The 24,578-nt window shown below is 35.3% G+C and overlaps 1 protein-coding gene across 2 annotated transcripts in view; it reads right to left on the bottom strand.

Moving 5' to 3' along the window:
• The window catches only part of LOC141290032 (ephrin type-A receptor 7), a 200,858-nt gene that overhangs the window by 12,847 nt on the left and 163,433 nt on the right, over positions 1-24,578 (bottom strand). Inside the window, exons 9-12 of one of the 2 annotated variants that reach the window (XM_073822228.1) lie at positions 23,795-23,905; positions 18,162-18,217; positions 4,822-4,947; positions 2,962-3,147 (exon numbers count right to left, since the gene is read on the bottom strand). In XM_073822228.1, coding sequence (XP_073678329.1) covers positions 2,962-3,147; positions 4,822-4,947; positions 18,162-18,217; positions 23,795-23,905 — 479 coding nt within the window. The remainder of the gene's footprint in view (positions 1-2,961; positions 3,148-4,821; positions 4,948-18,161; positions 18,218-23,794; positions 23,906-24,578) is intronic. The other variant, XM_073822229.1, reaches the window with a different exon arrangement.

The following is a 24,578-nucleotide window of genomic DNA, read 5'->3' as shown; positions in this document are numbered from 1 at the left end:
ATTAGCGATATGGTTGGTTTTCCCCCACACAGAGGACAGATCCTGAAATTCCTTCCATGGCCTCTCGACCTCTTTGTTCCTCACAGAACACAGTATGGCACAGAAAACTGCCATTGATATATGTATATATACATATGCACCCAAAATTATGCTTAAAGGACTCATGAGCAACTCATCATTTCTCTGCATAATTTCCTATTCATATATGTAACCCATACATTTGCCTATTATGTTTTAATCACTTATTGTGTATGTCCCTTTTGATAACTATTGAATAGTTTAATGGTTTATATTGGTGTTTGATATGCACGGTCTGGAAATCGCATTCTCAAAATGTTCCTGTAATTCAATTCTTTGCGAAATGTATTATAGTCTTGTTATAGAAATCATGTCCAAATTTATCTCTGCAAAGAGCGGGAATTTGGGATCACGGGACTAATAAGATAACATTGTGATTTATGGTTTGGAAGGTGGAACCAGCAGCCCACCGGAGTTCAGCCAATGTTCTAATTGGTCAAGACACCATTTGGGGATGTGTCCAAAAGCTGAGTTTAAATACCCAGGACACCCTAAAATCTCCCTCTTATCTCTTGCAACTTTTCTTACTCCTTACAACGCTCTTCGCATGCTTCGCGCCGCCGCGTCTCGACGCCGCCTGGCCTGAATGCCAGCCTCCTCATCTAAAGGAAACATGAGGAGATCACCACACTTCTATCTTTTTCTTTAATCTTTTTTTTTTATTTCTTTCCGTTGAGAGTTTCGTTTCTAGTTAAGTTTGTGCAAGCCGCGACCGACCTAAACGTCTTCGCTGACCTCAACTTCAACAGCACGCAACTCTCATATCCAGCCAACCCCCAAGCACACAAAGGACCACAGAACCAACCAATCAGCAACCTCGGGAAAGCCCCTTTCTGAAGCGACGCAACTAAAGGAATTCCCAAAGGCAACGCGCAAGTAACCTCCAGAATCTTACTGAACTGGTGCATTTTGATATAAAGTTTAATAACCTCTTTGAGAGACTCAATACGAGGGTTAATTAAGTGATTGATGGTTGTTCAGGTCTAAGCAATTGCACATATTGCTAACTTGGGACTTCATATTTTCATTCCTTTAAACTCATTCTTTCCTCACTTTCTCTTTCTGCAACCTGTGTGAATGTGTGTGTTTATGTTAGTTTAGTTTGTATGTGTTAGGTTTATCCATTAAAATCATATTTTTATTAAAAAAGATAAGTATCTTGTGTTTTGTGCTTACAAGTTAATGTCTTAAACTGCTGATTTTGCTACTGTGCTAATATATAGTGTTTTCACTATATTCTGGATAGTAATGTCCATCGCAGAGTTTCTGTTACGGCTTGTGAATGAATCGCAGGTCGACTCTTGAACAGCAGTAAAAAAAGCGATTCTGTTTAAATTCCCTATTGAATCATATTCGATTTCCCTTTGATCTAAATTATAAATTATATGTGTAATTAATCCCTTTTACAATCTTACACAACTTACAAAACATTTTTCTTTGTAAATAATTGTTTTGTACTTCCAATTCATGACTGGTGTTTGGTTTTGCTCTCTGAAGGTTCTTCAGATTATAAAAAGGTAAGAAAGAGATGGTTCTTTAAAGAACCTTTTACTGAATGGCTCTTTGTGGAACCAAAAATGGTTCTTCTATGGCATCGCTGTAAAGAACCCTTTAAAGCACCTTTATTTTTAAGAGTGTAGAGATTATGGGTTATAAAGTTGTAAATATTTATATTTTTCTTAAAGAAACGCATTGATTCACTTCAGAAGACCTTTATTAACACACCAGAGCCGTGTGAGGCACCTTTTATGATGGATGGATGCACTTTATTGGACTTCAAAATCTCAACAGCCATTCAATCCCACTATAAATCTTGGAAGAGCCAGGACATTTTTTTAATAGAAGTAATTTACACCTTGGATGGCTTGAGGGTGAGTAAATCATGGGGTAATTTTCATTTTTGGGTAAACTATCTCTTTAAGGACAAATTAAATTAATCAGTGAGAGTAAATATATATGTATTTTTAATTAAATAAATTATAACTATTTGGTACTGTATTGTGTTGGCAATTCTAGGTCCTGAAGCAAAATCTACATACACATTCACACTATCCAACACTCTTAATGCGTCTCTTCATGCATGCATTTCTATCATTCTCTATATGTAGAATCAATGTTAAGTCACAAACATTAATACATCCTTCAGGACAAATACACAAAGTCCCAGACTAATATCAGCACTTCTAGTTCTTTAATTCAGCAAATCTGCCTTCCCCTCTGGTCTTCCTCGTCTCCAAAACACCTTCATCATCCCTCATCCCTTTCGGCAAGAACACGCTAGGCAAATCCATCTAGCTGTTTTATCTCTAGGAACATCACATCGATCAATCCAAAGATGGATCTGCTCTTCTCTCTCCGTACATCTCTACCCCGAGCCAAGTTTTCTTCCATCACGTTTGTTGACTGAGAGTTACCAGTTTCATATAAGCTCGATTCTTCTGGTTCTGTCCTTCCTGGAGGTGATAACATCTACAGCTCCTCATTGTCTTTGATCTTTAACCACTGATGATCATCCATCCTGCAAGTATCGACCTTTCCCTCCCTTTCAGTTCTTGCGCTTTTGAGGACCGGCCCATTTATTCAGGGGTCCACTTCCTAATAAACCGCCCAATCAATGGCTTATCATTCTCTTTTCCATTACTGCCGGCTCATCCCTCCTTTTTCTTTTTCAGTGGAGGGACATACCATCTATTCTGCCTCCTGAATCTCTTTCAGGTAAGGGCCATCAAATCCTTAATTCCTCTCGTTCTTTGTCTTTCCCTATCCTGCAAGGAATCGTCCCAATCGCCCTACAGCTTTCATTTTCTACAGAGGGACATCCCATGCATCTCTCTTTTCTTCCTTGTCAGCCATTCATTGCACAATCTCTTTGTCTCTACTGACCTCTGGTGATGACTCCCTCCAGACGCACAATGTTGGCATGATCGAACTGTCCCAGAATTCCCGCCTCGCTGAGGAATGAGCGTCTCTGTTTTTCTGAGCAGCCTGCACGAAGGGTCTTTATGGCCACAGGCAACTCGCGTTTGCTGGGAAGCTTCAGGCAACCTCGACACACCTCCCCAAAGTCTCCTAAAGAAGACAAGTGTTCACTTGATCATGATTGTGTCTCATAATATAGCATAAACGAGAACACTGCTCGTCATTTAAAGGAACAGTTACATAAAATGTAAATTCTGTCACTATTTACTCACCCTCCTGTCATAAAAAAAACCTGTTAGAGCTTTATTCATCTTTAGAACACAAATTAAGATATTTTTGATTAAATCCGAGAGCTTTCTGACCCTGCATAGACAGCAATGGAACTACCATGTTTAAGGCTCAGAAAGGTAGTAAGGACATTGTTAAAATAGTCCATGTTACATCAGTGGTTCAACCGTAAAGTTATAAACCCACAACAATACTTTTTATGCACAAAGAAAACAAAAAAATGTTCAACTTAATTCAAAAATGTCTTTTTTTCCATGTCAGTCCTTACCGCGCTCTTGATGAAAGCTCTTGGATTTCATCAAAAATATCTTAATTTGCGTTCCAAAGATGAATGACATAGGGTAAGTAATTAATGTCAGAGTTTTTTATTTTTGGATGAACTAGCCTTTTAAAACACAGCAAATAAATAAATATATAAATAAAATCTACTCAACTTAATGTTGTAAATATTGATTGATAAATGACATATGGACCATATTTATGATACTCCTATGATGCTTTGGTTTCTTTTTGAAGCTTGAAAGCTCCTGTCCTCATTCATTGAAATTTTGTGGACAAACAATTTTCATAGATCTTAAAGGAGAAGCTCATTTCCAGAACAAAAATTTACAGATAATGTACTTACCCCCTTGTCATCCAAGATGTTCATGTCTTTCTTTCTTCAGTTTTTAGAAATTGTGTTTTTTTTTTGAGGAAAACATTTCAGGACTTTTGTCCACATAGTAGACCTCTATGGTGCCTACGTTTGAACTTTCAGTTCAACTTCCAGAACTTGCAGTTTAAATGCAGCTTCAAACGATTCCAAATGCGGCTGTAAACAATCCCAGCTGAGGAAGAAGGCTCTTATCTAGCAAAACGATTGTTTATAGGGCTGCACGATTAATCGCACGATGTTGTGAGGCGCGTTTAGTCAATGAAGCCGGTACTTTGATTAGTAGTAAATCTCCATCACGTGCGTTCAGCTGGAGCGTTCAGAGGTGTAAATCACTGACAAGCTACGCCAAATCGCGCTCAAAATCGATTTACTACTAATCAAAGTACCGGCTTCATTGACTAAACGCGCCTCACAACATCGTGCAGCCCTAATTGTTTATTTAAAAAAAACAAAAAAACAATTTATATACATTTTAACCTCAAATGCTCCTCTTGTCTTGCTCTGCCTGAACTCTTTTTTTCCAGGGTATGTCGAAAAGCTCCCATCGCTTCAAAATCGTCTTACTTCACAGTTTTACCCTTTTTTTGCAAAGGGTGTTTTATCTTCTTTGCATGTTTACTTTGCAAACACTGCATTTAAACTGCATTTTTGAAGTTCAAAATCAGGGCACCATAGAAGTCCACTATATGGACAAACACCCTAAAATGTTTTCCTCAAAAAACTATTATTGAAGAAAGAAAGACATGAACATCCTGGATGACAAGGGGGTGAGTGCATTGAAAAACTATAAAATGGTCACAAAAAGAAAACAAATTTGCAGGAATATGAATAGGATGATGGGAAAAGTAAGAGTGAAGTAAGGAGATTTTGATGTCTGGTACCTGTATGGACTATCCTCTCAATCTTGATGCTAGAGATGTCCAGCTCTTTGGCAAAGGCATGAACAGCCTGAAGCAAATCTTCACAGGTTTCTGGGTCAATGTAGGTCCTTCTGGTTGGGATTTTAACTGAAAAATGAAAAAATATACATACATATACAATTAGTGGTGCTACACTCACTATTAGTATTGATTCATTCACTGTTAACTCTCAAAAGTCATTTTAGGTATCAGAAATTCATATACTTTGTTCATACATTTTGGTTTTCAAATCTTGACCATTTGCAAGTGATGAAATCTGATCTGACTTTCTCATATGACATATGAGAGTAGCTGTCAGTGTGGAAAGAGAGGATGGAAAAACGGAAATTTCGCCTCTGCTCATGTCCATCACAACATCTCAAAACATGCATGAGAGAACATAAACGACAAGAGGCATTTAAAGCATTGATGCATATACAGTGTCTAAATGCGCTGATGCATTAACTCATTCACTATTCACTACATGGTGAATATCACATAGTTTGCTATTTTAACAAACATCAAGGCATTGAGCTTTGCATGATATCAATGTAACTGAACATGTACGATCTAATACACTAACATAGTATTTACAGTGTAGTATACTTATAAACATATGTGACCCTAGACCACAAAACCAGTCATAAGTAGCACAGGTATATTTACATCAATAGCCAACAATACATTGCATGGGTCAAAATTATCAATGTGTATTTTATGCCAAAAATCATTGGGATATTGAGTAAAAATCATGTTCCATAAGGAAATTTATCAAAACTTAATTTTTGATTAGTAATATGCACAGCTAAGAACTTCATTTTGACAACTTCAAAGGTGATTATTTCAATATTTTGATGTTTTAGCACCCAGATTCCAGTATATCGGCCAAATATTGTCCTATCCTAACAAACCATACATCAATGGAAAAATATCTATTCAGGTTTCAGATGATGTATAAATCTTAATTTGGTGACTGGTTTTGTGGTCTAGGGTCACATATGATGCAAACGAATATTAAAACATAACTAATGAACTAATTTATCTGAAAATAAAATTGATAAAAGATCACCAGATATGAAAAACATGAAAAACACTATTTTATCACTTATATGCTGTATTCTATTGCTGTATCCTCGCATTATGTCATGCTTCATCTACCCGAAGGCAGTGCGGCAGTCTGACTGAAATGTGCTTACAAGTCAACATCGACCCGAAGCAGACCAGGGTCTCAACTTCACAGTCTCATAACAGCTTATTGATCTGAAGCTCACATACATACACACATACTTAAGAATACAATTACAAAGCAAATTAAAGGTGCTCCATTCCATCATGAGAGTGCGACTCAGGATCGAAAGCCTCTTCAACAGGAATGAGGTTTTTCTAGCACATACCGTATTCACGCGTGAGGCTGTTATTACAGTGATTTAGGGGTCCAGTTCAGCTCACTTCCTATTAGTTTTTGTTTGGGTTTGTCTTTAGCAAACTAACTGATTCAGCGACAGAAGCTTTCATACATGCACACCAAAGTTATAGCTGCATAATATGTTTAAGAAAACTAAATGTCGAAACTATTAGAAAACTGTAAATATGCACAACAATGCTACTTTTTTTAATACTGATACTTTATTCTGCCAGTTAAATCTAAAAATTGATGACACCACCACCACCACAACAACAACAACAACGTGTGCAAAAGTGAAATGTTGCAAAAACAATGTGAAAGTAAGTCTTGTTCAGTCGATCCAAACACATAAATACATTACATTCTATGTCACAAACTTTGGCAAACTAGTTGTTGTACAACAAGGGTCCTCAGAGACTCAAACAAGATCTTAGTGAGTCCAGTCCTTGCTGCTGGATCAAACAATGCCCTAAAGACACCAGAGCTATGGTAGATAAATTACTGCAGAATTACTGCATTTACAGTAGAGTAGGGGTGTGCGATATGACGATTTTTGATCGTGGATTAGGGCTGGGCGATTTGGCCTAAATTCAAAATCTCGAATAATTGAACATTTTAACTCGATTACGATTAATGAACTATTATTTTATTTATTAATAAAATTATATTTAATTATATTTATATAATATTTATTTTTTTGCCCTCATAGTTCACTGACAAGTTTTGTACAGTAAATATGCTCACATATTACAAGTGAGAGATTTTTGAATGAAGGGTGCATTACTTGATTTTAAAATAATTGAAGGAAACACACACTATCTACTATCTATGATTATTTATTGAACATCAGTGTTGAACAACTGAAATTAAAGCACACATTGCTTAAAACGAACAGTCACATTTTTCTTAAATTAGTGAAAATAAATAACTTGCACTTTTGGAAACAAAATAAATTATTTTCAATGTTTCAATGAAAATAAGCAGTACTTTTCTGCCGTGCCATGGTTACTGTCAGTGTTACTACAGTAAAACCATGGTAAACATTGGTGATTTGTAGATTGAAACGCCGGATCGTCAGAATACTGTCAATTACACTTGTTTAATTGTTTTTTTTTTTTAAATTGCCTTATATTGGCATTGTAAGCATATGATTTAAAAACATTTTTATATAAAATTATTAGTGAAACATTTTATACATCTTTATTTGACCTCAAAGTAGAGACCTGCACAGAAACAGAGTGCGGCGCGAGACAAAACATGATGCGCGAGTGGGTAGAAACTCGTGTGTGTGCGGGATGCGGGAGAATAAAATGATTGGAGGGACTCCCGGAAAATAGAAATATATAAACATAAAATATCTAAAAACACACAAATTGTCATTCATCTATTACACAAAAGCAACACAAACAACTAATATAACTTAAAAATGATTAACAGGTGTAAGAATGGGAAGTTTCTGGAATGCAAGGCTTAAGTTAGAAATTAGAATCCACTCACCGCTCAAAAGTTCTTGTGCACTGCTTAATATTGCTTGCGCACGAATCCACTCATTGCAACACACGAAGTGTAGACACTGTTAAATATTCATTGTGCATATATTCATTGTGTTATAAGAGTTGTATGAGATCGCGATGAACTGACATAGGCAGGGAGTGTTGTTTGCTCGCATTCTGCCATGCATGCACGCAGCAGCCGATGCTTGCTTTTCTGTTAAGAATAAGATCGATGTACTCAAAAAATCTGTATAGGTAACTTCAATGCAGGCTTTTGCGGGCGGGAGAGGGACAAAACATGAATCTCACGGGCAGGAGTGGGACAAGATAACATATATTTCCGTGCAGACTGAAAAATCTGTCACGCGCAGGTCTCTACCTCTAAGCATATCAGCTCCCGCGCCCCCCGTGTGAACTCCGGCGCCTCCCTGTTTTTAAAGGGAAAGTAATCGAAATAATCGACCTGGAAAAATTTGATCGATTATAGGTTCTGAATGTCGATTTCGATTACTTTTCGATTAATCGCCCAGCCCTATCGTGGATGACTAAAATGTCTCCACGATCTGCTTTTGAAAAATATCGTAGTATCGTGCTACAGTGTGCCTCCATCTTATACTGTACAACACAACATATATTCACTCACGGGACAGCACTTAAATATCGTGCACTGTTCTGGCATGCACTTAAAAAACACACAAGGATTACATAACACAGTTGGTTATGTCTAAAGTTAAAGTAAACAGTTGAGAAAAAAAACGGATGCGTGACTGTATATTAGATGCCTGCAGCTCTTAAAGTGATGTAAAGACATAAACATGCTGCCGATTGTCATTAAAGGGACAGTTTATGAAATTTTGAAGAATGTTGATAACAGTAGCTGGTCCCCAACTACTTTGAAAGTGGGAAAAAATAAATACAATCCTATAGAAGTAACTGGGGACCAGCAACCGTTTGTTTACCCAAATTCTACAAAATATATTTTAAAACTTGAGAGTGAGTAAATGATTAAAGAATTGCCATTTTTGGGTGATGGTAGGCTAATAAAACAAAGCACAAAGAAAAAATCACTACCTGCTCTTGACTGAAGAACTTGTAATACAGTTGCTTTAATGTACATAGTGCATATAGTGTTTTATTTTTATATTTGTTAATTCAATTTCTTGAATTCTACTGATAAATACACCTACTGTACCTGAAAATCAAAGCAGTTTGAAGTTTGTTTTATTTGTATATCAGTATTTGTAACATGTAGCCTATCTTTGTTTTTATTTTGTAATAAACTAATGATAAAGATTTTTATCTTTTCCCACTTTGGCTTAAACATCTGACGTTCTTTTCGTTTTATATTTTGTTACCTTGTAAGGCTTTGGTTTTAAAATAGAGAAATTAGTTTGGCTGTACTGCTCAGACAATTTGTAAAATAGTAAAACCAACACAACAAAGAATTGTGATAAATTTGTGAATCGTGATATTTCTGTAAAAAAAAAAGAAAAAAGAAAAAAGAAAAAAATGATTTGACACTTTGACCTGACCATGTTTTGTTACATACATTTCTATCAAAGTTATCTGACATTATCAAGATGAATTTATTTTGAAATCATTTATTATTATGAATCATATTTTATTACCATTTTCTAAACTATAGTGAATAAATTGTGATAATGTGAGAAATTTTGAAGGTGTCTGAATATATTTTGGTTTGACTGTAATTTATTTGTGATGATCAAGATGAATTTGTTCTGACACAGTTTACTTTTGAGTTCTTGTCATATTATATATAAAATATCTGAAACCAAATTTACAATTAAAAATAGTTTTAAAAAATCTAAACCATTAAAACCAACTTAAACTAAAATTAAATAAACAATGAAATGTTCAAAAATACAAAACAAAGTGCACTCAATTGCACAAGCTTACATTAAAGTCATTAAGTCTATAATTTGCATAAATTACTGTATATGAATTGACATTTGGAAACAAAACAAATTCCCAGATCCCCAAAGAACCAGGCACACAAACACTTCGCCTTGTTATCTAAACATGAACATAAGTAATATGAACATAATATGAACAAAATCAAAGAAATACTATATGGGAGGAACTAAAATAGAAGTACGTATATGCACACGCATTTTATTTATACACTTAAATGATCCTTTTTACCTTTGAAGACATTCCCCAAAGGAATATGCCTTGTCAGATTTAGTTCTGCGGACAATTGTGTCCCAAATGCATACGGTACCCATGTAAATCCCAATACGCTAGCAACCACAAACCATGTATATGCATATAAGTTTGCATATTTAACCATTAACACACAGTCGCCGGTTCCACACACAATCAAAGTAGGCCTCAGTGATTTCATAATGACAGCTAAAGCACTGATCCCTACCATTGTTTCTAGGTCATCCAAAAATATGCATATAAAACAAACACAACAAGCATGCAGGGTGAAAAGAGGGTGCGCTTATAGGGCCAGTTGTATAACAGATGGAAGAGCAAATCTGTAAAACAAATGACGGTGGGAGATGGAGATCATGCACGATGGGTCACCAGAACTGAGCCCAGGGCGAAACCAGAGCAAGAGATGATCTGATCTGTGATGATGCTGATGGGATTTAATTTATGAAACATGGGAAATTATTCAGCATGAGACTGTTAGAGTATTTTGCTCATGCTTGTTTCCTGTGGGAAAAAAAATGAATTTGTACTCTTTTTGTACTAATTGCACTCCTCTCATTTTTTTCAATGAGTGGTTCTTGTTTGAAATTTCATTCTTAGGATTTCATTCTTAGGATTCCCTAAATTCTACCTTGAAGAGTGAACATTTGGCCTCATTTCCAGAAAGTACAAGATTGTGTTACGTAACCCAGATAAAACAACTTTTCGTGCTGTCATTCATTTTTGATATACACTGCCGTTCAAAATTTTAATCAGAAATACAGAAAAAATGCAATATTGTGAAATAGTACTACAATGTGAAATAAATGTTTATTTTTTTATTTTTATATACATTCAAAACTAATTTATTCCTGTGATCAAAGCTGAAATTTCAGCATCATTACTGCAGTATTCAGTGTCACATGATCATTCAGAAATCATTCTTATATACTATTTATTATCCGTATCCGTACGTATATATATATATATATATATATATATATATATATATATATATTAAACAGCACAATAATGATTTCTGAATGATCATTTATATATATATATATATATATATATATATATATATATATATATATATATATATATATATATATAAGCAAAGACTTAGATTGTTAGAGAAGGTTTATATTTTGAACAAATGCTGTTCTTTTGAACTTAGAACACAGATAATTCTAACAATAAATCAGCATATTAGAATGATTTCTGAAGGATCTTTGCATCACAGATAAATTATATTTTACAGTATATTAAAACAGAAACCATTATTTTATATTGTAATAACATTTCACAATATAACTGCTTTTTTCTGTATTTTTAAATAAATGTAATACAAACAAATAAATGTAGCCTTGATGAGCACAAGAGAATTCTTTAAAAACATTACAAGTCCCAAACTTTTGAATGGAAGTGTATTTTTTTTTTTGTTATGATTCTTGCATTATATAACCATTTAATTTAGTTGATGAAACTAATTGCTGAAACTAAAACCAGCAATTAATGCTGATTGACTAATAACATACCACACACTAAAAACTCCTGGGTCAAAACTAACCCATAATGGGTTATTTTTGACCCAAATCCTGGGTTAAAAAGGGACCAACTAATTTCTGGGTTATTTCAACCCAGAAAAATGGGTTATTCTTTTTGACCCAACTTCTGGGTTGAATACCTGACCCAAATGCTGGGTTACAATAACCCAACATTGTAGTTAATATAACCCAACTTCTGGGTCAAAAGAACAACCCAAATATCTGGGTTGAAATAACCCAGAAATTAGTAGGTCCCTTTTTAACCAAAGGTCAGAGGTCAAAAATAACCTAACTTGGGTTACTATGCCAGTATGCCTTATTTTAGAAAATAAAACACTTACACACTTCAAGCACTTTTACATTTTTATTGCATTAAATTAAACTCAATAAAAAAAAAAAACACACACACTTGGACCTATTTATTTTAGGTCACACTGTAATAACATTGTATAACAATTAGACATTACAAAAATAGAAAAATAAACAACTCATTCTCTCAAACATTTGACAACATTCAATAACTGGATTGAACTTGAGGCTTTAAACATTGGTTGTGTCATTTACTGCAGCTTAACACGATTAAACAGTTCTGCAATTAAGCAAGGCAGTCTTAAGAAATTTGACAGGTTTTGATTCAGATCCCTCAATCTGATATACAACTTGCTGCAGAAACTCCCATGCGGGAGCACACTGCTTGGGGTAGTTGATATCAAGAACATAAAATGCCTTGAAACACACGTCAACTGCCCGAAGCAGAGTGCCTGACCAGCTAATATCACAAATGCCTGAGAAGCACATTGCTGGGGGTCTCCCAGCCCCAGGACAGAGAGGAATGGCTTCGATTGCAAGAGGTATTCCACCATATTTGTTCCAACCTAAAACAGACAGAGACAGAAAGATACACAAAAGAATGTGAATATTGTGTAGAAGGTGAACTGTAAGCAAGATAATAGACTACCAGTTTGTGTTATAATGCTGACACTAACTGTACAAGGAAGCCAAATGAACTGTGGTTCTTAATTGGTGTGTTCATTTTGAGTGGGTCATGAATGTGTAAAAGAAAATGTGGATTGAGAACCACTCAGAGTAATAAAACTTAACATCTTCAACTTCAGTTTCTAGCTACCATAGATGGCATCACTCAAAACTGAAATACAACTGCGAGGAACCTTGGAGGTTTTTTTTTTTTTTTTTTTTTTAAATCAGGATTCACCCTTTAGCTTTCACATGAAACATGTCACTTGGATTGCCATCTTTCACCTGTTCAGCATAGTTAGAATTAAGAATATTCTCTCTCAGAGTGGTGCTGAGAAACTGGTCCATTGTACTTACAGGCATTTGGTGTATGAACGCTGTCCGGGACACTTCAATGGAGTGCTGGACAGTCTTCTTCCCAACCCTGTAGACGGTCTGTGGCACCATGGTGGGTAGAAGTGTTAGCGCTAGTTCCCCTTTGGCATCTGTAGGTTAACAATATTCTAGGTATCAGTATGTGTGTGAAAAAATAAAACAACTATAGAAATATGTAAATGAAAATGAACAGACATTTTTAATCTTTTACAAAGTTTTGCAGTAGAGATAACACACATCAGGTACAGATAAGGAACAATTAGGGGGTTAAAAGGGCTAAAAGCAAAATTAACGGAAATGATACATGTACACATACAATATATTATGTCTTGTATGACCCACTCATCTCATTAGACACCATTGCTTATTAAGTGCATTCACATCTTTGTAAAAAAAAAAAAAAAATTTTTTTTAAGTAAGCATCAGTTTCCATATGAGTTCCATACAGTCTATACTGTCTATATTTTCTTTCATTAACAAGTGTAATAATGACATTAATGCAAAGGTGAATATCTGGCCCATTATTATGCATAACAGCTAAAAGACAAGGCACAAGTATCTTTTAACTATAAGGGTTATTATAGATATGCATTCCCCACTGTCAAAGAAGTTGTGACTGTCACAAAATCTTGCACTGACACATTTAAAACATATTAAAGAAAAAAATGTTTAGGTATAGAGAGATGATATGAGGGCAGTTAAGAGTAAAACACTCACCTCTAAAATTCTCTATCAGCTCAGACAGCCGCCACTCAGTTAGCTTATCAGCGACAAAGCTGTTCATTTAAAATGACCTGGAGAAAACATAGCAATAGAAGTTAGCAACAATTTGAAGACCTGAGACGTTTCTTTAACTCTTACTACTTAAGCCAGTAGAGCACTGTATGATAAGCACAGCGCAGCTGGTTAACATAACTCAACTATTGTGTTGCCTCGTCGCTCTAGCCGCGGCTAAAGGGGGTTGCACACTGGACGAGAAGGGTATTTAAAATACAAACACATTATTCTTTATGGGGCCGTTCACATGTCGCGCCTAAAAACGCGTGGAAAACGCTAGGCGCGCCGCTTTCATCCTATCAACAAAGCGCTCGTGCGCTTGCGCTCCAGAAGCGTGTGCCGTTGCTAAGCAACCATGACCTGCGCTCTCCATAAACACGCGGAAGATTCAGGAAAGGATAAATGGATTTTCAGCATTAAAAATCATTTGCAGTAGCTCTGTTATTAAATTTATTTAAAAATATTTATTCTTGTACAGCTATGATAAACTGTTTCTCCGACTTGGAAGTGCTTTCAATGCTATTAAGGGAAAGGATGAAGCTAATTGGTTAGTTCATGTCACATGACCTGCGGTGTGCATTCCGCGCGCCTACATTTGAAATAAACTTGAGCGCGCAAATGTACATAGTCTTATATTAAATTTACTCTTATTTCTCACAAATCGTCGTTAATGTATATACTGACTTCACCATGTGCTGCAATATAAATTTAGTTTTACATTAATTTACAGAAATCGGCTACTTGAATGAAAAATTGCTGATGTTATTGGATTTTCAGGTGATATTCTCATTTAATTTAGTTAACAGACATTAAGTGTTCAGACTGCAGTCTCAGCAATGGTCTTTAATTATACAGTACAATCATAACATAGTACTGGCATTATCTAAACCCATAATGTCCTTAAACATAACAATATTGCTGACCATAAACTGATAAAGTACGCGATACCTCGAGTTGTCCTAGACGCGGCAAGGGCGGCTTCTCGTCCGGTGTACGACCCCCTTAACGCGGCATGAAGTCTCCACTAGCTGCACTGTACTTATCGTATTACCACGAGTATTAAAACAATGAGATAAGTACAGCACAATTTATGAAAAATAGAATTTAAACACCGTGTAAAATGAATTCAGTCATTTAGGTCATACATGTAACGTAACGTTATTTCTCAACGATGTGTAAAAAGCATTTCAACCATTTTGACATCGAATTTCATGAACTTATCGTTATTTTTAATCATTCAAATTTGGCTGGGTGGTTAATTACACTTTCTTCTTTAGTCTGAAAAGCTCAAAACACATTTACTTTCACTTTACACGGACTTTAAACTAGTTACATATCTGCGGGTGACTACATGCTAACCACAGAATTACCATGGTAAGTCATGGTCATTTTTTCAGCAAATGGTGCTAAACTACTAACGGGGACATGGACACAGAAAAGTTTATGTTACATTGACACTGAAAATACTTACTTACCTTGAATACGCGACGAAGTTGTACCGAAGAAGCCCAGGCCAAAAAGGATCGAGCGTGAAGTTCAAGTGACGGTTATTTCAAACGACTGTTGTGAGAAAATACCAGAACAACAGCGGGGGCGGGGGGAAGGGTCGTGAACCCAGAACATGGGTTACTCTTTGAAAAATAACCCATAAACCTAAACAACCCAGGAGTTGGGTCAAAATATTAGCCCTATAACCCAGAAAATGGTTACTCTCTGAAAAAATAACCCATAATTTTAACCCAACACAAATAACCCAGAAAATGGGTTAAAGAAATAACCCAGGAGTTTTTAGAGTGCAGTTATTAAAGGAGCAGCACATAAATTCATATTATAAAAGCAGGTATATAATAACGCTGAATATGAATAAAAATACACAGAATCGTTATTTTATCTGGGTTATAGTTCTATATACATATACATACATACACACACTATACACTACAGTATTTACACATTATTGGCCCTCTTTGGCATTCTTTACGAATAATTATTCATATACGGTTTAATCTATTCTAGACAAATAGAGCCACTGTTATTTCTTGAATATGTGGACATCAAAAAAGTGGAAACTCTGAGGGTTTGAACTTTTATTTTGAAATCGTGATGAACAGTTAGCATATTGAGAAAGATTTTAATGTATCATCCTGTGTTTGTGTAGGTTTATAATTGATTTACCTTACAAATCGGATAAAATGCCGATCGTTAAGTTCTCAGATGAATATATAATATGCAGAGATGGAGTTTGAGATGCTCCACACATGTAAATAATGACAGTTTGTGTAGAGCAGCATTTACTGTGAACGGAGATGCTCTGGCACGCTCGTACAAAACCTACATTGCATATTTTTCTTTTATTGAATCGTAGCCTTTGTGAATTCACAATAGCATTATGCTTTTTTTGTGATTTTTAAATGGGTTTAATATATCATGCAGCCTTGGAAAACGATCTAATAATGTGTTTCACGAATTCCTGTCTGTGAAATGCGCCACTTCCAGTATTTTACTGGTTACTCAACATGGGCAAATTACAATCAAGGATTTTCTCAAATCAAGCACTCAAAATGAATCAAGTTGCAGCAAGAAAAATGTAAACAAATTTGTGTCTTTTCCATACACCCCTATGCCAATCTTTGTGTCCATCCTGGCATAATGTGCATTTTAGCATGTTAAATACTACAGATCAGAGTTTAAGAGGTTAATGAAGACATGCAAATACAAGTTTTATAAACTGTACGGATATGCTGTAAGACAGACTTGGCACAAACCAGCTCAAAAGTGTATAAAGCTTGCCGGTGTTCATTGTTTCAGCAGATTTAATGCCTCAACTGCACGACTGCTCTGCACAGACGCTCATTACTCACCAAACTACTGCTGCTCTGACATGCTTACACACACACACACACACACACACACACACACACACACACACACACACACACACACACATGAATATTAATGTACGTGAAACAGAACGCTAACATCTGGCTAGAGTTTAGACAGGTTTGAGGGAAAACGGCACCGAAAGAGATAACTGGGCATCACCAGTACTGTACAGCTGTTTTTTTTCTTTTTTAAATGAATTAATTTGATCTTTTGGGCTTGTTGCCACTTTTTTTTAAATGAAGACAGTGAAGAGGTGACAGGAGATTGCTCCGCTTTAATCAGGGCCGGCCCGCGGCATAGGCAGTATAGGCAAATGCTAAGGGCGCCGTACATCCAGGGGGCGCCAGAAATGGAGAAAGAAAAAAAGTGTAACTTTCACTATTCTTAAAATTAGTTGGTATTATGACTTCAGAAAAGAATAAGCCCACATTAATTTAACTGCAAAGCCTACTAAGTAGTAGTAGTAGTAGTAGTAGTAGTAGAAATAATAATATAGCCTACTTGCCTAAGACGCCCCCTCTCTCTTCCGAATAGCAGCTCTTAGAGAAAAAGGGTCATAAATTGCCTTAAATTGATATTTAAAAATTCTGCAGATACACTAAACAGTGAAATAAAATTCCTTCCTTGATATTTGTCTATATTTGTGTATTGAAAACATTTTTGATTGACATTTAGACTCCTGATCTGATTTTCAATATTTAAAAAATAAAAAAAAGTTTTTTTTATTTTTAATTTGGGCTAGTTAAATTAATTTTCGGGCTACCAAAATCTGAAGAGTACCTGCTACCAGAGATTTTGAAATTTTGCGAGCCCTGAAATCCTTGCATTTCTTTGTGCCTACTCATTTCTTTAATATCTTATTTTGCACAGTGCAGTATTTATATTGTATTTATAAGTGAATGTCACTTGTTTACACTTTTTATTTTGGGAGTATTTAAATCTAATACTTTATGTAAGCTATTTATATTGTATTTCATATGTTCAGTTCTTTTTTTGTATTTGTTTCTTTAATTCTTTCTAAGTATTTTGAATGTGCAATTGCTTGATTTAAATAAAAGAATGTCCAAGACTATTAAGTTTCTTATGAGTATATACACTAGCAGTGGAATTTACTGCGATGCAACGGGGCGCCACCTGAAATCTTGCCTAGGGCGCCAAATTGGTTAGGGCCGGGCCTGGCTTTAATATACATCTGCTTTGTCCACTTTCGATGTGAAATAATGCTCAATCCATCCACAGAGCTTCCGTTCTGGAGATCAAACAGTCTGCCGATAATAAAAAGGAATGCAGAAGTAACTTAAAATGTTATTGTCCATACATACTTCAACACTGGATGCAGCAGTACTGTGGCATCTTTCTTTGTTCAAAGACTGGTAACGCCCTTCCCCCCTCTTATCATCACAGAGGGCGTCTGAAACATGCTAATGGACTGGAGCATTAGGCTGGCTGGTGTAAAGGCACGTACAGTACATGGACTTAGACGTTAATGCAGTGCCACTTTATACATCCCTAATCTCTCTTTATCACTGATCACTCCATTTTCCACTCTGTTTTTTCCCTTTCTCTTTCACCTAAGCTCTCAGTCTGTGACAAGCTATATCCATTACCACCTTCAGAAATAAATCTGACAGTCCAATTGATTTGTGGAATGGATGCACATGTATGCGCCGAAACAGGCACACGGAAACACAACGTGATACTCACACTGGAAGTAGAGTTCCTCATCCCCCTCCTGGCTGGCCTTACTGTAGCCACACTGTCTGTGAAGAAAAAAAAACAACAACAAGAAATGACAAGTCATTAAAAACAAAGCATAAAATGACCATAAAACAACTTGCGTTAAAGAAAATACAATTTCAGCACGCAGCCGCTATCGGCTGTAAGGAAATGACAAAACAGCACTTAAAATGACAACCTGTATTAAAGTTATTTACGAACATGTCTGTACTGCCGTCCAAACAAAAATGTAACGGAGTGAACTTGCTTAAGACAACAATTTTGTATTTCCCTTCAGATGAAAAATTGCTTACTTTTTATTAAAACTGTTTGTTTAAAGAATTAGTTCACCCAATAATGAACAATCTGTCATTATATATGATTTTCTTTTTTAAAGAGAGAGATTTTAAATCCCCCTTTTAGAATCTGCAAAGCGTTAATTACTTTACAAAAGAAGAGGGATCATACAAAATGAATGTTATTGTTTATTATATAGATATTTGATATATAAGATTTTTACATATAGTTCACAAGAGAAAATAATAGTTGAATTTATGAAAAATGACCCCGTTCAAAACTTTACATCCCCTTGATTCTTAATACTGTGTTCTTACCAGAATGATCCACAGCTCCCACAAATTCTTTCGTTTTCCAGCATTTTTGTGCATTTGAACCCTTTCCAACAATGACTGTATGATTTTGAGATCCATCTTGTCATGCTGAAGGGCTCATATGCAACTATTAGGGGGGGTGAAAACTTTTGAACAGAATGGAGATGTTTACATTTTTCTTACTTTGCCTAAATATCATATTTATATTACTGCCCTTCAGAAGCTACAGTAGATAGTTGTTTCCCAGAAGACAAAATATGTTAAATTTACCCTGATCTTCAAATTTAATGCATCCTTCTGGGGCATCAGTGAGCGTTTGAACCTTCTGTAATAGTTGCATACGAGTCCCTCAGTTGTCCTCAGTGTGAAAAGATGGATCTCAAAATCATACAGTCATTGTTGGAAAGGGTTCAAATATACAAAACTTCTGGAAAACCAACGAATTTGTGGGACCTGAAGGATTTTTCTGAAGAACAGCAGACAGTTTAACTGATCAGGACAAACAAGGGACTGAAGAACAACTATCACTAGACAAAAAACACAGCTGTGGATCATTCAGGTAACAACACGGTATTAAGAATCAAGTGTACGCAAACTTTTGAACGGGGTCATTTTTATAAATTCAACTATTGTTTTCTCTTGTGGACTATATGTAAACATCTTTTATGTGAAATGTCTTATTCAGGTCAGTACTAAATAAACAATAACATGCATTTTGTATGATCTCTCTTATTTTCATAAAATAATTAATATTTTGCAGATTCTGAAAGGGGAGTGTAAACTTTTGACCTCAGCTGTAAAGTTTAAAGATTAAACCCATAAAAACACCATAAAAGAAGTCCGTATAACTCATGAACTACATTTTTAATTGTGCTTTGAAATGATATGATAAGTTATTGTGAGAAACAGACCAAATTGCAACCGGGTATTAAGACTTGTATGGCTTAATATAACGTAAATAATGTCTCTTACTGAAATATGTATGAAAGATTTACATTATTAAAAAAAACGGCATGAAAATGGTTGCAATGGGTGAGCTACTGACGCTACCTATTGCTATTTTTACCACAACACAACTTAGAAAATAAAATACTGATCCAATGCCACATTGTGCTGCATTTGGTTGTAATTGTCTGTCGAAGAGCAACAAGAGAAACTATGGGAATTTGAAGATACCTGTGGACAAATAAATAGTATATATAGTCCAAAATATTTATAAAATTATGTGGATTAAAAAAAAAAAAAAAAAGTAATTCGTACATGGGTTTTACACTACATATTTAGGCAAGATACATCATTTACAATATATTAAGCCATATAAGTCTTAATACCCGAGTTCCGTTTAATATACAAATCATTTTTGAAAAGTTGATCCTGAGAACCAGATCTGATTCAGAAAAGCGAATCATTAACACAGGTTTATGAGTGAATCATAACTATTTCTCTTATAAAGTCTTATAATTGTGCTACATTTTCAGTGAATAACAACTTAAAATTTTTGATCTGCTCCTCATTCAATCATATTGTATCAAAAGACCAAACCATTGTTATGAATTACTTTTACCATGCTTTTATGTAATTTATGGTCATTACATTCACATTAAATACCTAACGACTTTAATTGTACAAAAGTCATAAAGTGATCATTTTCATTTTGGGGTGAACTATCCCTTTAAGACTCCTTTGTCATTTTCAGTTCAAATCATTTGTTGAAAAGTATGCATGAGGTTTTATCTCAGGTTTGTAGTTCATGCTGTGCAAATGTAGAGATTTCCTGGTGAACCGCTGCTCTGACATAGTCATAGCGTGAGTGCGAGAAGAATCAGGCCGCCGCAGGATCTGATGGCATTTGGCCGATTTTACGTCGTGGATTAGTGTGACACGGAGACATTGAGGAAAGACATGCACCACGGGAGGGATTAGAGAATAGAGACACACACACACACACACACACACACACACACACACACACGCACAGCAGGGGTGGAAAAGCACTCAAAAGGAGAACACTGACAAGGTTTTGGAGACTTCAGGATATATGCTAGAGCGGGTGCTGTTGTTTGAGAAGAAAGAGGACGCATACCAAACAGACTTTCAACTTTTATGAGTGTGTGCTGGCAGGCATCTGATTAGAGCATTCACAATCTACTCTAAGACACACGTCAAACAGAGAAAGAAACATGCAGTAGGAGAGACTACACACAGACTGCTGGGATTTGAGCTCTCTGACCATGTTTACACCTCACATCTGCTGGACGGCGGTTGATACAGGTGTAAACGGAGTTCAAAATGTTTTTGTGACACTCTAAGTAGAGCATCGCGCTAGTAACTGAAGTTCGACTCTGAAGATTGACTCTCAGGAAATCCATTAACTGACATAATATACACCTATGTATGTAATGTAAGCTGCTTTGGATAAAAGCATCTGATAATTGCATAAAAATAATAATAATATACCACATTATTACTATTATTATTACTTATCACCTTTCCTAAGTTTAGGGTCACTTTATACTTTTAGGTGAATTAAGTACAAAACTTAGTAAATTAAATACAAAATTTAAACCTTCAACATAAATGTTGCTTTGGAGAAAAGCATCTTCCATATGTATTATTATTATTCAGAATATAATTCTATATAATTCAGTGTAAAATGACAAAATGAAAAAATAAAAAACATAAAAATGGTCCATCCAACTTGTTTCCCTTGATAAATATTACTACTACTAATATTATTATTATTAATATTTTAACTGCTAATTCAGAGTAAAATGACAAAATGACAAAAAAGCACCATAAAAATGGTCCATCTAACTCATTTCTATCAATAAATATTATTTCTTAAGAAAAATGTATTATTATTATTATTATTAAATATATATTACTACTACTACGAATACTATTATTACTATTGTTATTATTATTAAAACTGCTAATTCAGTGTAAAATGACAAAAAAGTGCCATAAAATTGTCCATCTAACTCTTGTTTCTCTTAATAACAATAATAATAATTATTATTATTATTAACAATAACATTATTAATATTATAACTGCTAATTCAGTGTAAAATGACAAAAAAGCGCCATAAAAACAGTCAATACAACTCTTGTTTCTCTTAATAATAATTATTTTTATTTTTATTACCTATAACATAACAATAATATTATTATTAATATTTTAACTGCTAATTCAGTTCGTAAAATGACAAAAGCACCATAAAATATTATTAAGAAAAATATTTTAGTATTATTAAATATATTATTATAACTTGTTTCTCTTAATAAAATCAATAATACTAATAATTATTATAATTATTACTGAAACAATAACAATATTTTTATTAATATTTTAATAAAATGCTAAATCAGTATAAAATGAAAAAAATGCACTAAAAAAGGTCCATCTATCTCTCGTTTCTCTTAAAGGTTGTATCAGCGATTTCTAGCCTAAAACATAAAGTGTCAAATTCGGCTGACCTTTATTCACGATCCGCTCGCTGCCTGCCCCATAAATTGTCTGTGAAAAAACCGCGTCTCTCTGGTCAGCCTAGGGTCCGAGATATGCCAAAAAAACAATCGGCGCTATCAACTATTCCACAGATAAACAAACCGTGTTCCAACCAATCAGCGTCAGGGGGTTCGTGTTGTGGACTTTCCTACTGGTGCAGGGATGTGAGGGAGGCGGAGCGAAAGTCCACAACACCAAACCCCTGACGCTGATTGGTTGGAACACTGTTTGTTTTTCTGTGGAAAGGTTGGTAGTGCCGATTGTTTTTTTGGCATATCTCGGACCCTAGGCTGACCAGAGAGACGCGGTTTTTTCACAGACAATTTATGGGGCAGGCAGCGAGCGGATCGTGATGAAAGATCAGCTGAATTTTACACTTTATGTTTCAGGCTAGAAATCGCTGATACAACCTTTAATAATAATAATAATAATAATTTTATCCTCACCGTGGATAAAAATAATTCAGCAGAAGCAGGGATGCATAGACCATGGTGTGATTTCCCCCCTGGCAATATATATATACATATATATATATATATATATATATATATATATATATATATATATATATACACAAGCCCAGCTCTACCCCAAGAAAACGCTTAACGTGCAACTCAGCGTGTTGCGTTCATATTTTACAATATATTCTGCTTGTCTGTAAATGTTATATTATTTATTAATAAGTTGTGTACTGAACTTGGACCTCCAAACTGTTTTAAGCCAAGGTAATTCGTTCTGGAATGTCCCGTTTATCATTAGAACACTCCTGGAAACGGGAACTTCAAAGGCGTATGGCAAATCATCTGATTCAAAATGGAAGGCGTGAAGTGGTCATGTGATCAATGTGTTTAAGTCATAATTTCGACTTTTTAAGTCATGGATTTTTTTCTGACCTGGCGGAAACGGGCTTCCATAATTTTCTGAGTTTGACAGTTCCTATTCACTTTTTTACACTAAATTAGCAGTTATAAAAATAATAATTATTATTAATAATATTGACTTTATGTTTTGACTTAATGTTTACATATCACTTTTCTATTATCATGGCTGCTTTGCAAATAAAAGAAGTACAAGTAAACAGTAATCCATCCTGATTTGACAGCAAAGACCATCCACTTAGCTATCCATCATCCAAAAAGAGTTTTACAAAAAGTTTTAAACTGCTCCGAGTGGCTTTAAAAAAAAATGTTAAATCGGATTAAATGGAAAAGCCCCATACATAAATCCTCAGAACATCAGTTCAGCCTGACATCAACATACAGTGAGACAGATCATGTTCAGCACATAAAAGTTGCATTTGTTGACTTCCTCTCAAAAATAACAAAATGGTCATGCAATCAGTCTCAACTAACCACCTGTTAAGGATGTTAATACAGGTGTAAACATGGCCTCTATTAGGAAATGGAGTGGCGAGACAGACGGGACAAACGAGAGGAAGTAGATGAAGAGAAAGTCAGCAGCAAGGGAAGAGGGTTAGTGGAGAAACGCAGGCATGCCTGTACCTGGGAGACAGCTGCGTGGAGGGAGGAAGAGGAGGAGGAGGAAGAGTAGAGAAGGAGGTAGAGAGCAGCACCACGCGAGTAGGGGCTACATTGGAGGATCTGGAGAAGCCACTAAAGGAAGAGAGGGAGGAAGGGCCTGAGAGTAGTCTTCTCACAGAAGTAACTCACTTCCTATCTCGCCACCTGACTTCTAACCTACTTAAAAAGAATGATAGTAACACTTCTCCCAAACATTAACATTCTGTCATCATAGACAATGACAAAATATCAATTTTTAGGTGAACTATCCTTTTAAGAGTTATTCTCTGTCAGAAATACTAGGACAAATAGCCCTAAAACCAGTGAGGAGTAAAAAAGAGAACATTTTTTCCTTTCTTTTATAACTTTGCATGAGAATCTTAGCTATTATGATGGTCTGCATCAAAAGACAAGGAGAGGAAAGGAGGGGTGGTGAAAAGAGGAGTGAAGGTGAGTGGAAAGTGAAAGGAGTGACTGGAAGGAGCAACCGCAGAGAAGAACATGCTAGAGCTTTGTGTGTTTGTGTGTGTAGATAAAAACACTCTGCAGGAGATTCTCAATGTAATCGAGACGCAAATATACATCTAACATAATATAAATATAACATCTAACAGATTTAAAACAAATCTAAAACTTCAACACTAAATTACAGGAGTAGTTTAAACTGATTGGACTGGCAAGGCATTTTCACAGAAATTGGATTGAAAATATAACCGATAAAGAAGCATGTCTATCTCTATGATGATGAAAACTGGATAACACAATG

Source organism: Garra rufa, chromosome 17, assembly GCF_049309525.1.
Source record: "Garra rufa chromosome 17, GarRuf1.0, whole genome shotgun sequence".
NCBI classification, from domain to species: domain Eukaryota; kingdom Metazoa; phylum Chordata; class Actinopteri; order Cypriniformes; family Cyprinidae; genus Garra; species Garra rufa.
Note: the sequence above shows the minus strand (reverse complement) of the source record. Positions and strands in the feature narration are given on the sequence as shown.